The sequence below is a fragment of the Leucopleurus acutus genome (assembly GCF_964270905.1).
Source record: "Leucopleurus acutus genome assembly, chromosome: 7".
Classification (NCBI taxonomy): Eukaryota; Metazoa; Chordata; class Mammalia; order Artiodactyla; family Delphinidae; genus Leucopleurus; species Leucopleurus acutus.
In genome coordinates, this window is record NC_139150.1 from 37,184,001 (window position 1) to 37,199,914 (window position 15,914).

The 15,914-nt window shown below is 38.8% G+C and overlaps 1 protein-coding gene across 4 annotated transcripts in view; it reads right to left on the bottom strand.

Annotated features, from left to right (window-relative positions):
* Window positions 1-15,914, bottom strand: part of UNC13B (unc-13 homolog B) — a gene marked incomplete at its 5' end in the record, with an annotated part of 226,251 nt that overhangs the window by 105,185 nt on the left and 105,152 nt on the right. For 3 of the 4 annotated variants that reach the window (XM_082842533.1, XM_082842532.1, XM_082842534.1), the window contains one exon: window positions 2,328-2,562. In XM_082842533.1, coding sequence (XP_082698659.1) covers window positions 2,328-2,562 — 235 coding nt within the window. Of the gene's footprint in view, window positions 1-2,327; window positions 2,563-6,963; window positions 7,000-15,914 lie in introns of all 4 variants that reach the window. The other variant, XM_082842531.1, reaches the window with a different exon arrangement.

Here is a 15,914-nt window from a genome sequence, read left to right on the forward strand (position 1 = left end):
CACTTGCTACCATTAACTATTTAGGATCCTTTTGTTTTCTAAGAAAGAAAGAAACAAACAAAATGAACATATTCCATCAATATTTAGAATATATTTACAATGCCAAAGTTTAGAACTGTTAAATAATCCATAAAAATATATCAAGGGATTTCAAGAAATCTAAATTTGTTGATGAATTTGGATCTGAAAAGCCGCCAAGCTGTTAACTTGCTGAAGGTTGTATTTTAGGCAGTACAGCCAAGAATATAGTCAAACATACTACTTTTAAAACTATATATATGTATAAAAGATAATAAAAATAATCTTTGACTACCATAAGTCAAACCCTGTTATAGTACCACAAAGAGAAAATTATTTAAAGCATCATAATTTGTCATTTGTGAAATCTAAAGGCTATATGTATTGAGGATCACAGTGAAATGAAAACCTTTCCCTATACTGATTACAGAATCAGAAGCTACACGCTCAACTTAAGTCAGTGAATACAGAAGACAGCCAACCTTACTTTCACTGAAGTTAGAGACTGCCTATTTCCTGGGTACAGAGGTGGGGTTGGAGAGAAGGCCTGCAGACTCGGAGCTTGTCAGCTCAATGTGTTCTTTTATAGATCTAACAGCCATTAGCATTTATTTAGGAAACAGAAACAACATCAAAGTGGTCACTTAGTCACTAAAAATCGTCAAGAGTGAGAAACAGAATACTAACACAATCTCAGGTATCATCCCAGAGACCCTTAATTACAAAAAGAAAGGTAACTTTACATTGGAGAAATCTAGTATGTATACCAGATTAACCAAGAGATCAAACTAAACGTCAACAATAATGAGACAAGGTAAAATGTGACTGCTGAGGCATTGTGAAGGAAACATCTATGCAGTGTTTTTTGCCAAAAATGTTTAACCTGATTCTAAACATGAAAAAACAATCAGATCAAACCAAATTAAGAGGCATTCTCAAAACTGGTTGGGACTCTTCAAAAAATGTTAGTGCCTCAAAAGACAAAAAGAAAAAAAAAAAAAGTATGGGAATTTTGTTAGGTTATAGGAGACTACAGAAACAGGGAAATTACATGTAATGTACCATAATCCTTAATTGGATCCTGCATCAAAAAGGAAAAAATATATATTTTATATATATATATATATATATATGTCCCAATATATTATTGGGACAACTGGAAAATTTTAAATATGGTCTATATGTTAAATAATATCATTGTATTGTCAAATTTCTTGAGTGTGATCATAATATTAAGGTTATGTAAGAGAAAGTCCTCTTTCTTAGGAGTTACATGCTGAAGTACCTCCTGGTAAAGTAACATGGTATCTGCAACTTACTTTCAAATGGTTCAGGAAAAAAAAATGTATGTGTGGGACTTCCCTGGAGGTCCAGTGGTTAGGACTCTGTGCTTTCACTGCTGAGGGCCCAGGTTCAAGCCCTGGTTGGGGAACTAAGATCCCACAAGCTATGTGATGCAGCCAAAAAAAGAAAATGTGTGTGTATATAAACATATATTAGAGAGAATGAGATAAAGTAAATGTAACAGAATGTTAATACAACTGGCAAATCTAGGCAACATGAATATGTGTGTTCATTGTACTGTTTCTCTAAATTTTAAGTCTGATTTTTTTTAAAGTTGGGTGAAGAGTAGGGAGCATATATGTATGTATTTGCTTGTATACTCATAAATATATGATGATGGTCTACGGAAGGGTAATAAGAAACAAGGGTGGTAAGAGAACTAGGAGACAGGAAGGTGATGCAGTAGAGGAGGACAACAGGTGTGGGTGGAAAATTCTTTGCTGTATAGTATGTAGCACACCTTAATATATTTTTACATGTAAATGTTTTATGTATTTAAGAAATTAATAAAAAGGTTTTCTTTTTTTAAGTCCAGCAAAAGTACTGAATCTGCTATAGTGAGATCATATTGGTTTTCTTCTGAAGTTCCCAGGGAAATATTTAGGTAGGAAGAATTATCCAAGCATGTAACATCTGTGATTTCCTTTTTTTAATCTTGGTGAAAGGTGTATCAAAATCACTGGCTGGGCAGAGAGATGAGCAGGCTTTTTTCAGCCATCCACCCCAAGTGGGCCTGCCCTCACCTGATGATTATAAAGAAAGTTCTTACTGATGGATATGCATAAATGTGAACATATGGAAGAGGAAAAACAAAGACAGAATCTACATAAAATGGCTGCAGGTTGATCCACCATACTGCTATATTTCCTCTGTCACCTCAGGTTAAGGTACCCAAATCCTTGATGTCAGTTGCATCCTGGGACCTGCATACTAGGAAGAGAAAGTGCTTTGTTCCCAATACCCACCTGAGGGCCCGCCGCTCTGGATAATCGAGGTCATAACTTTGCACAGAGTCATTGCAAGAGTCCCGGGAACTGCCCTGAAGCAGCAGCTGCTGTGGCAATCGCGCAGGCACAGGGAATTGGTGCACAGAAGCATTGGGCTGGGAAGTCGTATGGTAAAGAGGTGGGATGCTATTGCTGGCCTCACTGCGATAGTCACTATCTCGGTCATCAACGGCACTATCAGGATCTTCAAAAGCTGTGGAATAAGCACAGTCAGTCAAAGCACCCCAGCTTTACTTAGTTCTTCAGAATTTTTTTCTGCTTCTAACTGTTGTAGCCACAAGCCTGGACCTTGAGAACAAGAGCAAGCTGAGCTGCACATGAGCCCAGTGACCTCAAGTCATGCAAAAAACTGTCTCAATATCCACAAGTCTCTCTCCTTATCGAATGAGATAAGACATTTGGTTTAATTTTAGTGCTGATTCTTAGAGGAGTTCCAAGTTGCATTTTCCCAATGCAGAATTCTCTGGAATTCTGCTTCTCTAAGCTATCATAACCCTAGTAAAAATCTGCTTTTAAATGTCTTAAATAGATTCTGCCCCTGTACTATTACCAAAATGGGGCAAAAGGGGGAGAAACAGTTTTTCCATCTCTTAGAAAAGAGAAATTTTTGTTTAAAGTTAGCATGGTATTTTCAGACTCTAAAAACACACGGTTGAATCAAATAAGCAGGTCCACCATCGGAAGCTGGTCCAAGAAATCAGGAAGGTCAAAGCCAAGACTTAGAAGTCAAGTTAAAAGTTCTAGATGCAGCTGAGAACAGCAGCAGTCTTACTGTCTTGCTGCAACATTGGGTTTTTCTAATAATTTCTGTCGAGCACCCACACCCTGGGCTCAGAATTCCCATCCCAAGCCTGGGCTGAAGAAGAGGAAAACATGTGCACTGTCAATGGGGTCTTACTGACAATGCAGCCTAGTTTATCTAACAGCAGTGACTACAATTTCATAGAATTATTTCTGCTTTTCAGGCCAGCACCTGACTAGCTACAGTTTTTTCTTGATGTTAGCTAAAATGACCACAGTTACAAATCCTGCTCCAAGCAAAAGTAAAAATATGCAATACTGTGCTTGGAAAAGGAGTTCAACCTAATAGTGTGTTGTAGTTTATTTTATATAGAAGCCATTTCTGATACCATATCCATATGTGTATAATTAATAAGGTCCCATATGTTCTTTCTTGCCAAGTTTCTATTAGGCTCACAATAAGGAAAAGGAACATTCACCATCCAAAATGGAGATACTTTTAGCAGATGATGGACTCCTCATATTAGGAATTTTAAAAAAATCTTGGTAGCAATGTGGACAGTGGAAGCCTCCTAATGACCATAAATTAGGCTTTTACAAGTAGGAGATAAGAACATATATTGACACAGTGGAAACAGAAAAGAGTTAATGAACTAGAGAAAAAAAATCCAGACAGAAATAATACAACCTGGGGACAAACGGAAGGTAATAGGGAAATGACCCCTTGGCTTCTACATCAGACAACTTGGTAGATAAGCCCACTAAAAGAGACAGGGAACACACAACATGTGGGGTCCAGGCAACACTTGGGGTTACAGCTGGGAGTAGGGGTAAGAAGATCTTACAAGCTTTTCCCACTTGAGTTTAAGGCAACATGTGAACATGAGAAAAGAAGAGAATGATCAGAACTCCAGGGGAAAAAGTCAGTATGAGAAAGAGGCTAAGCTTCAAATGGTCAGGAACAATACCAATCAAACATAGGGGATGCAAAGCATTCTAATTACAAAGCACTCTGATCACACATTAGGAAAGAGAGACTTTGGAGGTACTGATTTTAGACCTTGATGCATTTGCTGTTCTGAAGACTAGAAAGGATCAAGGGACAAAAACCAGTATGCCATTCAGACTTAATTCTTTCTGAACTCATAGAAGGAGTAAGTGTGAAGAAGTCAGCGCTGGATTATTCATGCATACAGATGAGGGGGCAGAGGCAACAAAAGAGACAAAGCCAAAAGTCTATTTAAACTCTGGTAGGAGAATATGCTATTAGTTTATAATCTAGAGAACCAAGATTTAGTCTCCAAAGAAGCAGCAGTGATAGAAAATCCTATTGCTTATGAGTCCAGAAGAGGGTAGCTCAGCCAGAGGTAGGAGTCCAGGATCCAGAACCAGAAACTACCTGGATAGACCCTCAGTTTCTCACTGCATCTGACCTACTACTCCTTAATAATGCTCTGCTTTATTCTGTTAAGCTAAGGGGAGGAATATTCCAAAAATTCCTAAAGGCTGACACATTTCCACACTGAAGGAATAAAGGGCAAATACTAAGAAATAAAGTGTCAGGACTTCCCTGGTGGTGCAGTGATTGAGAATACGCCTGCTAATGCAGCGGACATGGGTTTGAGCTCTGGTCCAGGAAGATCCCACATGCCTCAGAGCAACTAAGCCCGTGCACCACAACTACTGAGCCTGCGGTCTAGAGCCTGTGAGCCACAACTACTGAGCCTGTGTGCCACAACTGCTGAAGCCTGCACACCTAGAGCCCGTGCTCCACAACAAGAGAAGCCACCGCAATGAGGGGCCTGCGCACTGCAGCGAAGAAGCCCCCGCTTGCCGCAACTAGAGAAAGCCCACGTGCAGCAACGAAGACCCAACGCAGCCAAAAATAAATAAATAAAAATAAAATTTATTTTAAAAAAAAGAAACAAAGTGCCTGTGGAAAGAAGAGGCCAGCAGTAGAAGAAAAGAGAGTATGAAAAGTAGGAGGGGACAGGAAAAAGGAAATACGAGGAAGTGAGGTGAGACAAAGGACAGGAGCAGAAAAAGGGTAGGTCAAGGGCAACAGCCAGCTTTTCTCCCCCTATGCCATCCCTAGTTTCCTCATAAAGTAAATCTCCTAGCACCACCAAAGCTGATTAGAAACTAAAGAGGCAAATTAAGGAAAAGCCTTGAATGAAAGAATTGTACTTTCAGTGTAGCAGCGAGAGTCTGTTACTGGCTCTACACTCTACCCCACAGTAGTATTTCACCTAGAACAGAAAACTTCTGGCTTCACTGAGAAAGAGAGACTGAGTACAGGTTTGGTTACTCAGCTTAAGGTGGACTTGTGAGCTAGTTTGAGGGCAAAATTTGAAAAGTCCCTTGAAATTAAAAGGCTGGGAAAATTTACTCATTCAAATATTTATTGAGTACCTACCAGTGAAGGCTAAACAACACAGAAGACTCAGCGTATAGAGTCAGTCTAATAGCAGAGAGAAAATATGGATACAAATACAAGGATGTATCTATCATGAGAATAGTACTAACCAAATGCTGTATGAGTTGACGGTCAGGTCATTTCCTGTTAGGGTGAACAGGGAAATCATTATGGAAGATATGACTCTGAAAGACTGGAGGGTTTTCAATAGGTGAAGATGGGGGGCGGGGGAATACCTTCTGGAATCTGGACAAAAGCAATGGCATGAGTAAAGGCCTGATGGTGGAAAGGCTATATATATTTTGGCAAAACATTTTGTAGCTCATTTAGCAGGTACATGAAAGGACATGGAAGGGAATGAGAGAAAATAAACCTGGAAGAGTAGGATGGGGAAAGTAATTTAATCTGGGGCAAACATGGGCCCCAGGCAGAAAGCAGGCACTCAAACAAAACAGAATGAAATCCTGAACAACAAGGCTCTCTAGTATGTGGTGCTCCTGGATTAAGTCCCCATCTTTAAATCCAGAATACAGGGAGAATTTTCAGAGAAGGAAACAGAATTCAAACCTTTTTTTTCTTTTTTCATGGCTTACTTTTTTCTATTTGAAAACCTTAAGTTATCTGAGCTCTCTTAGGCTGCCTTTGAGTAGTTTCCTGGTGCAAATACCCAGGATTCAGATGACAGAAAGTACATGCCCCATGAGAAATTCTAGTGACAGGACAAAATTTGGCCTCTCTTAGTATCTATTGGATATCTAATCATTGGGACTCAATCAACCCACCCACCTCCCCTGTCAGATAGGTAACACAGACAGTAATGTCAGCCTAGGGCTGTGAATCTTGTTGGAAAGAACTAGATGCCCACTCTCTAAGCTCAAAGTTGAACAAAGTTGGGCTTCAGTCTAGCTGGACTGCTCCAAGGAAAGTCAAACCACGTCCTCAGCCTCTTGTTCATGTCACAAAACCAATGACCCCTCCTAGGATGAACCTTCTCCTAGTCACTGCACTCCTTAGCTAAGAGACCAAAGGAGACAGTTTCCTCCAAAAGGTAGCTGATGGTACTACTTGGCTCTGGGGAAGAAAAATCAGGAGACCCTGTCAGGATTATAACTGAAACTTTGGTTTGAAAAGAAATTTCTCTCTCTCTCTCTCTCTCTCTCTCTCTCTCACACACACACACACACACACACACACAACACACACACACACACACACACACACACACACACACACACACACACACAGAGTCTTCAGGAAACCAGCCTGAAAGGATATAACTTCCCACTGCAGGTAACTGTCTCCTGAGATTCAAGTAGGGGAAGAGGAGGGAATGGAATTATATATGCTTATATGCATGAATATCCAGCTTCATAGTCAGAGGGAGTATGTTAAAGGGTATGATCAAGAAAATTATAAGGTATTCAAATTCTTACGTACTCTGTTGGTTTCCCCAGCCCAAATAGGTCCAGTGACCTAAGAAAACCACAAGTGGTAGCAAAGAAGAAGAGTGATAGAGACAATTTTAGGACAAATTCAAAGAACATTTTCCATCCCACCAATTATTATATACCTTACCTTACTTGAGCCTACCCTACTTGTATTCCATTTATTTTTCATAACATGTAGAGGGCATATGCCTTCTACCAAGCAAAGTACTCTTGCTCTCTGCAATTCACTATATAGAGAATAACAAAAAACTACTGCTTCCGGGGACTTCCCTGGCAGTCCAGTGGTTAAGACTCTGCACTTCCAATGCACGGGGCACGGGTTCGATCCCTGGTTTGGGGAACTAAGATCCCACATGGCACATAGTGCAGCCAAAAAATTAAAAAATAAATTATAAAAATAAAAACTACTGGGCTTCCCTGGTGGCGCAGTGGTTGGGAGTCCACCTGCCGATGCAGGGGATGCGGGTTCGTGCCCCGGTCCGGGAGGATCCCGCGTGTCGCGGAGCAGCTGGGCCCGTGAGCCGTGGCCGCTGGGCCTGCGCGTCCGGAGCCTGTGCTTCGCAGCGGGAGAGGCCACAGCGGTGAGAGGCCCGCGTACCGCAAAAGAAAAAAAAAAAGCCAAAGAATGGTATTAATCTCTAGTCTTCCAATATGTAATAAAACACTGTAGCGGGGACTTCCCTGGTGGCGCAGTGGTTAAGAATCCGCCTGCCAATGCAGCGGATACGGGTTCGAGCCCTGGTCCGGGAAGATCCCACATGTCGTGGAGCAACTAAGCCCGTGCGCCACAACTACTGAGCTTGTGCTCTAGAGCCCGCAAGCCACAACTACTGAAGCTTGTGCACCTAGAGCCTGTGCTCTGCAACAAGAGAAGCCACCGCAATGAGAAGCCAGCACACCATAACAAAGAATAGCCCCTGCTCAATGCAACTAGAGAAAGCCCACATGCAGCAAAGAAGACACAATGCAGCCAAAAAAACAAACAAACAAAAAAACCACTGTAGCCTATTGGGCGCGCAGAGATAGCCACTTTTTTCTGAATTGCCTATAAGTTTTTAAATAAAATCCATTAAAACACAGAGGCTTTGACAGAAGAATACTGAAAACAATTCCTACTCATTTTTCAAGATTAAAAAATTCAATATTAATTAAATTTAAATCCTATCCCACAGCTGAACTGAATTTGAGGCAACTAATGTGACAAGGAAATCACTAAAAATGGGCCTTTATCCCAAGAAACAAGGAATACTGTGGCTTCATAGTTAAGAATATGGATACAGAAATCAAAGCTAAGTTCTTCTGGCTCTGCCATGTACTAGCTATAAGATCTTGAAAAGGTTATTATAGATGTTTCCTCATCTGTAATTTGAGAATGATAATAATATGAGTCTCATTGGTTTCTGTAAGGATTACAAGAGAAAATCCATGTAGAGTACTTAGCACAGGTCCCCAGAAAATAGTAAGTAATTTGCATTTCTTGTTGTTTTGTCATGTTGCCAGATTTTTGCTTGCCTTATAGGTTCCTAACAAATAGGTAGCAGGAAGATCAGCACACTCCAACAGTTGTAATGCCAGCTGAAGGATCAACAACGTCTGGGTTAAAAAGTCCTCAGAGTTCTGAGGGTGCAGCTACCTTAATTAAATGTTTGCCCTAAGACGCAAAATTCTGGAAGCACTGAATGATTCCAACACAGGCTGGTTTCACTACCTGAGTTAACTCCCAATCCTGGGGAAATGGGATTACAAATCAGTCACAGGCTGTGTAATTACACAGGGAGAGTTTTCTTCCTATGTACTCACCTTTTTCCTACCACCTATATCTCTTTCTTCTCATGTTAGTTTAGTGTGCAATTTTTAAATTTTTAATAATTTATTTAACTTTCTAACCATGGAGTGGAGGATAAAAATTCTCCTAGGCTATAGTGCAGTTGCCATAGCAATCATTAGAGGGTAATTACCTTGTTTCTTTTTAAAAGAAAACTGAAAAATAATCACATAGAACTTCAAAATACACCTATCAAGCTAGATGGCTTCAGGCAAGTGACAATGCTGCGTCTCACTGAAACTCTGGGCCCAAAGAGTGCTCTCTTTGCATTACACAGCCTCATTCTTGAACGCCCAACAGCACTGCATAGCAGTTTCTTGTACATAGTAGGTGTTCAATAAATATCTCTTGTATGAATAAATCAAACGAATAATCTGATCCCATCTACTGGGTCCATCCCTAAACCATGAAAATAACAACAGTTATGCTCTCTGACTAACTAGTTCCCTATTCTCACTTCAGCCTGGTACCATTGTAAGAGAAATAACACCAGTTTAATTAGGCCAAGTTTCCTTCCTCACCCCAAAAAAGCACTAAAACATATCAGTAGTCAGTAGAACAATTACTGTGGATAGTTACGTTTTGCTAGGCATAAGAACCAAGAAAAGGAGGGCAGAAATGTTCCAGGAAAAGAAATTATACATTCAAAGGCCCATTCAGTGAACTGAAAATAGTTCCAGCGTTACCTGAATGAGAAGCTGAAGGGTTATGGAAGAACCTGATCAAAGTGAGTCTTAAGTACATGTATGTTTAGAAATTTAGTAATGTTAGGAGTTTGTAATTATCTGGAGGATAATACAGAGCTATCACAGCTTTTAAGCAGGGGAGAGACAGGATCAGATTTGTCATTTTAGAAAGAGAATGGTGGTACAGTGTGGCCACTGGTTGGTACAGTAGGTAGACTGAAGACGTGTCAGGGAGGCTAGTAAGAGGCTATTGCACTGACCTAATGATGGCTTGAACTAAGGAAGTAGCAGAGGGAGCAGAGAAAAGTAGACACATTCAAAAGATACGTCGGAGGTAAAGTCAATACGGTTTGATAAGTAACTGAATGTGGAAAGTGAGGAAAATAAAGCCTAGATAATATTGCCCAGGTTTTTAGCTTGAGCTACTGGGTGGATATGACATCATTCATTAAAAGAAATACAAAAGAGGGGAAGGTTCAAAGCGGTGATGATGAATTTAATGTTAGATGTATTTATCGGCTTTGTGGTAACTATGAGACATCTCAAATGACTATGTCTGGTAGACAGCTGGATATATGAGAAAAGAGATGTGGAGCAGAAGACTTGGATGTTTTCAGAACACAAGCTCCCATGAGGACAGGAATTTTTCTTCTTTGTTCCTTGCTATATCCTTAGTGCCTAAACAGTGCCTGGTACAAAGCAGAATCTCAACAAATATTTGTAACTGAATAGATAAAAATTAAATGAAAACAATGAGGTAGAGAGTATAGGATAAGAAAAAGACTGTATATAGGAGAAGGGGGGAAGCTATAGAACAGCCACATTTAAAAAGCAGACAGACAAAAAAAAAAAAAGAACTGACAATATAGTGTTGGAGAGGCTATGGAGCATCTAGAACTCTCATACGTGGCTGGCAAGAATGCAAAGTGGTAGGCCTCTTTGGAAAATAATCTGGGCATTTCTTATGAAGTTATACACACACCATACAATCCAGCAATCCCCTTCCTATATATTTACCCAAGAGAAATAAAAACATGTTCATACAAAATCCTATATACAAATGTTTACAGCTGCTTAATTCATATTCACTAAAAATTGGAAACAGAAGTATCCTTCAGCTGATGAATAGGTAAACAAACCATGGTACATCCATACAGTAGAGTACTACTCAGGAATAAAAAGGAATAAACTAGTGACACATGTAGATGAGTCCCAAATGCATTATGATAAGGGAAACAAGCCAGGCTCAAAGCTACATATTATATAATTCCACTTATATGACTTTCTGGAAAAGGCAAAACTTAGGGACAGAAAACAGATTAGTGGTTGTCACAGGCCAAGAATGGGAGAAGTTGACTACAAAGGGTTTAAGGGAATTTTTAGGGTTGATGGAGCTGCTCTATATCTTGAGTGTGGTTACGGTTACATGACTGTAGGTGTTTGACAAAATTCATAGGACTGTACACTAAAAGGGAGAATTTTACTATATGTAAATTATACATTAATAAATCTGACTTTTAAAAAAGGAAGAGTCCACAAAGGAGTCTGCAAAGAAGCTGGAGAGGAAGAAAACCATGGCATTGTGGTCCCTGGAGTCAGGAAACAAGGTTTCAAGGAAGGAGTGAGTGGTTAACAAGTAGCAGTGCTACAGAGCAGTCAAAATAAAACTGAGAAAGTCCTACTGAATTTAGAAACAAAAAAGTTACGCATCATTTTTATGACAAATTTTAATGAATGAAAGCTAGAGCACAGTCTGTTCAGAAGCAAATGGAAGCACACGCAGTGGAAAATGGAGACATCAAGACATTCTACAATTCATGCAGTAGAACGTTCAACGTAAGAAAGGTGGAGGGTATTACTTATCACAGGACATCAAAAAGGTAGTAAGCAGAGAAAAGATACTGGCCAAACGAGCTGCAGAAAAACCTCCAAGTACATTAAGAGCGTATTAGAAAACCAGTAACATTCTCAAACTGGGCATTCACACATATCAAATGAGTGTCAAACTGGAAATTTAATGAACAGGCTAATGTTTCCTACGTCCCTGGAGCTTCAAACCTCTTCAAGCTCACATACTTAACAAATGAATAACCAATTACCCTCTAGCTCAGTGTCACCTTATGCTAAGAGAAAGGCTATCTAGAAAACTAGAGCCTCTACTGGCAATGACATTTTATTTACAATGTTATGAGCTCTCTTCAGATATATTAGCATACCAAGTATACGACAAGTCCAAAACCAAGGAACTCTGGATACTTCAAAACTATTCCTAAAATTCCTCTCTACTTTATCTCCCGTGTCCAATCTGTCAACAAGCTTAGTAATTAAGTCTATTTAAGTCTCCTTCCTACTGTCCCTTCCTCATAGGTTTTACTCTCCTTATCAAAGAACTTATTACCTCATGCCTGAATTATTACAGATTTTTGATTGGACTTAAGACCTTCTAATCTCTGTCCCATTCAATCTACTTAGCAGACTGCAACAAGAAGAATTTTCCTAAATCCAGCTTCTAATCACATTATTACCCTTTTAACAACTTACAACTCTTTATAAAGGAGTATATTTATCTCCCTGGCTTTCAAACCCCTCTATAATCTGATATCAAATAAATATCAAAGCTCACTGTTAACCAGTCCCGCAAAACAAAGTTTTTGTTATGACAAACAGATTGTCATAGTTCCTATGCTTGCCATACTCAGGAGATGGAGAGATGAATAAGCCCAATTTCTCCTATCTGTCCCCCAACTTCTGAAGCTGGAATATCCTTCACTTCTATTCCTTCTTGGTGTAATGGAAATGGTTTGAGCTTTGGAACCAAATAAACCTAAATTCAAAGCCATCTCTTACTAGCTGTGTAACCTTAGGCTGGTTAACTTCTCTACACTTCTCTTCGTCATCTATAAAGAGTGAAGAGTAATACCACTTACCTCTCAGATTTGCATAAGCATTGAAAAATCACAGCATTTAATTACCATGTTCTAGACAAATGGTAATTACTCAATAAATATTCCCTATCCTCCCTTATATAATTGGAATTCATTCGTAAGTTCCACTTAAACAACTCTCCTTAAACAATGAGCAACGACTCTAGTACAGTGTCTCTATTAACAATCAAAATAAGAACCATCCGTCTCTTTCTTAAAAGCTAAACATACACCAACCCATATGATCCAGCCGTTCCACTCCTAGGTATTTAACCAAGAGAAGTGAAAACACATGATCATGTGAACGTTCATATTAATTATAATAACCGGAAAAAACCCAAATGCCTATCAACAAGTGAATGGATAAACAAAACGTGGTATACCCATATAATAGAACACTACTCAATAAAAAGAAACAAATTACTGATACACTCAACAAAATGGAAGAATCTCAAATCCTTCTGCTGAGTGAAGGAAGCTAGACACAAAGGACTGCATGGTGTATGTTTCTATTTTATATAAAACTCTAGGAAACCAAATTTAATCTATAGTGATAGAAAGCCTATCAGTGGTTGCCTGAAGCCAGGGGTTGGGAGAAGGATGAATGCAAAGAGCATAAGGAAATGTTTAGAGGTAATGGAAATGTTCTGTATTTTGATCATGGTGGTAGTTTCACTGGTATATACATCTATCAAAACCAATCAAAATGTACACTTCAAATGGGTGAATCTTTTGCATGTATATTATATCTCAACAAAGTTGATTTTTTAAAAACACCTGCCTTAGAATTTGATTCATTTTATTGCTTGTCTTAGTCCTATGCATCCCATCCCTAGCCTAGGTTGCAAGTTCCCTGAGTGGAAGATCCAATCTTATACTCCCTTTATGGTCCTTCCAATGCTCGGCACAGAAATCCTATACTTGAAGAAGTTAACAACTGAATAAAAACAGGTTCTTCTTAATCTTAGAAAGCAGTGTCTTTAAATTTTAAGAAGAATTACTTGAGCCTCTTGTTTAAAATGTAGATTCCTAGACCATACTCCCATAGATTCTAATTCAAAATGCCTGGAGTGGCTTGGGCATCTACATTTGTTGTTGTTGTATCTGCCTTTTCAATAAGCAACTAATGCCAAATGATTCTTGAATTACATTTTGAAAAACACAGCTACAGGATTTGCTATATGAAAAAAGCCAGTCTCTCAAACAGAAGCACAGTGCTCCTGCGCTGATGGAAGGAGACAGCCAGATGAGCTATCCTACTGAGCTTGGAGACCAGCTCACTGCGATCATACAGGGAAATGAAACAATTCTAGCAGGTCCAGGATCCAATTAAAAATGAATCCTCTTTCCAGTAAGGCAAAGGTTCTGCACTTATCCCTGTTGACTAGGCTACAGCAACACAGGCTTCTGCCTATTTCATCCTGTTTCTAGTGGAAAACGTAAGAAATCAGAAATAGTCACATTAAAAAAATAAGGTCCATAAGTATCAAACAAAACACCCCCAAACAACTATTACATCACCAATTAATAGTCCAGTGATGGTCAATTTTTCTATGACAATGAAATGACAGGAGATTTGAGCCCTAGACTTGAAGTGAACAGCCATCTGTCTAGAATAGCAGAGACAGGACTCACCTATCAATTACTAAATTGTAGTAATTACCAGGTAGCTCACAAAGGACAATAAAGTCAAAAATTAGAAATTATTCCCTTCCTTTTTTGAGACAGTAGATTTCTCTCCATGGAAAACAGTAAAGAACCTATAATTAAGAAAAGTACTTCAAACCTGACATAGGGGAATAACAAAAAGAAACTATTGACCAAACTTCCTTGTGAATATAGATACAAAAATCCAAAATAAAATAGAAGCAAATCAAACATAGCATTACATCAAAAGAATGCTTTAAAAAATACTTTTACCATAATCAAGTAAATTAAAGGAAGGCAAAATGATTTATTAATAGAAATTGATTAATGCATTCATCACTGTTTGTAAGTCAAAGGAAAATACCCATGAATAACTAGGTAAGTACTATTAAGGCATTTTGAAATGTTCAACATCCATTCATTTTTAATATGAAAGCTCTACTGAGGTATAAAATGCAGAAAAGTACACAAATGATAAGCGTACTGCTCAATGAATATGTGAACACACTCAAGTAACCAGCACGCAGATCAAGAAACAGTATTACAGCACCCCCAGCAGACCTCTTGCTACCCTTTTTCAGCCAACTTGTTATTTCCCTCACTTCCTCCAAGTCTTTACTCAAAAGTCATCTCACTGTAGCTTGTATACTAACCACCTTATTTAAAATTATAATTCAATTTCAGTTCTAGCATTCCCAATTGCTTTTCACCATCTACTCTTTTATTGGTCCACTCTCTAACATCCTGTATAATTATTATGTTTATTGTCTACCTCCTGCCACCCAGGATCTTTGTCTTCTTGCTTCCTGATATATCCTAAGCACCTAAAACAAAAGCTGGAATGTGCCCAAAATTCTCTGTAGAAGAAAAGGACTCAGCGATACAGGGACATGGGGAGGGGAGGGTGAAAGGGCAGTATGGCTGGATGTGAGAAAAGGAGTATCAACACCAGGAATATAAACAGGTACAATCTTTCTAGTGTATAATTGGGCAATATCTAACAAAATTTTAAATGTGCATATTCCTTAACTCAGTAATTCCACTTAACAGAAATGCATTAATTCAACTAATTTTACTGAGCAAAGTTACTGGGGATACACAGATAAGCATTTTCCCTACTCATGAAATTTATGGTCTAGAGAAGAAAATAAATATTAATCAAATAATCATACATACCGAGTAAGTGATGTAGGAAAGGTAAATACATAGAGGTACTAAAAGAATATATAATATGGGAGGGGGGATACATTTGCACATTTACAAAATCGAGGAAGTTATTATCATAAAGTCGGAATAGTAGTTATTTTTACAGAGGAGGAGACTGTGATTGGGAAAAGGCATGTGGAGGGCTTTCTGGGGTGCCTGGCAAAGGTCTATTTTTTGCCTTATATTAACTCATTAAAATAAACATTTGTTTTATAAGGTTTATATATTTATATATATATATATTCATTCTACAGTTAGATTTTTTTAATGCATCAAGCAAACTGCTCACATCACTACAACCACCACCATCTGGTTGCTTCATTCTCCTGCATAAAGCCTTCAAAGGTTCCCCATTGTCTTCAAGATAAAATACAAACAGCTTGCTATGGCACTCAAACCCTTCCTGACATGAGCACTCTGTGCCTCTCTAGCCTCATCTCTAACCCCTTCCCCACTCTTATCTCCTGCCTTCAAGCCATCCAGAATTTAACATACTTAAGTTATGCTTTTTCATCTTAGTGTCCTAGTACCATGAACTCTTCTCTCCTTTCCTTGACTGACTCCGACTCATCTTTTAAAGCTCAGTTTATTTTGGAGTTTTGCAGGGAGGGGAGAATGGATAGGTAGAGCACAGGAGAATTCTAGGTTAATG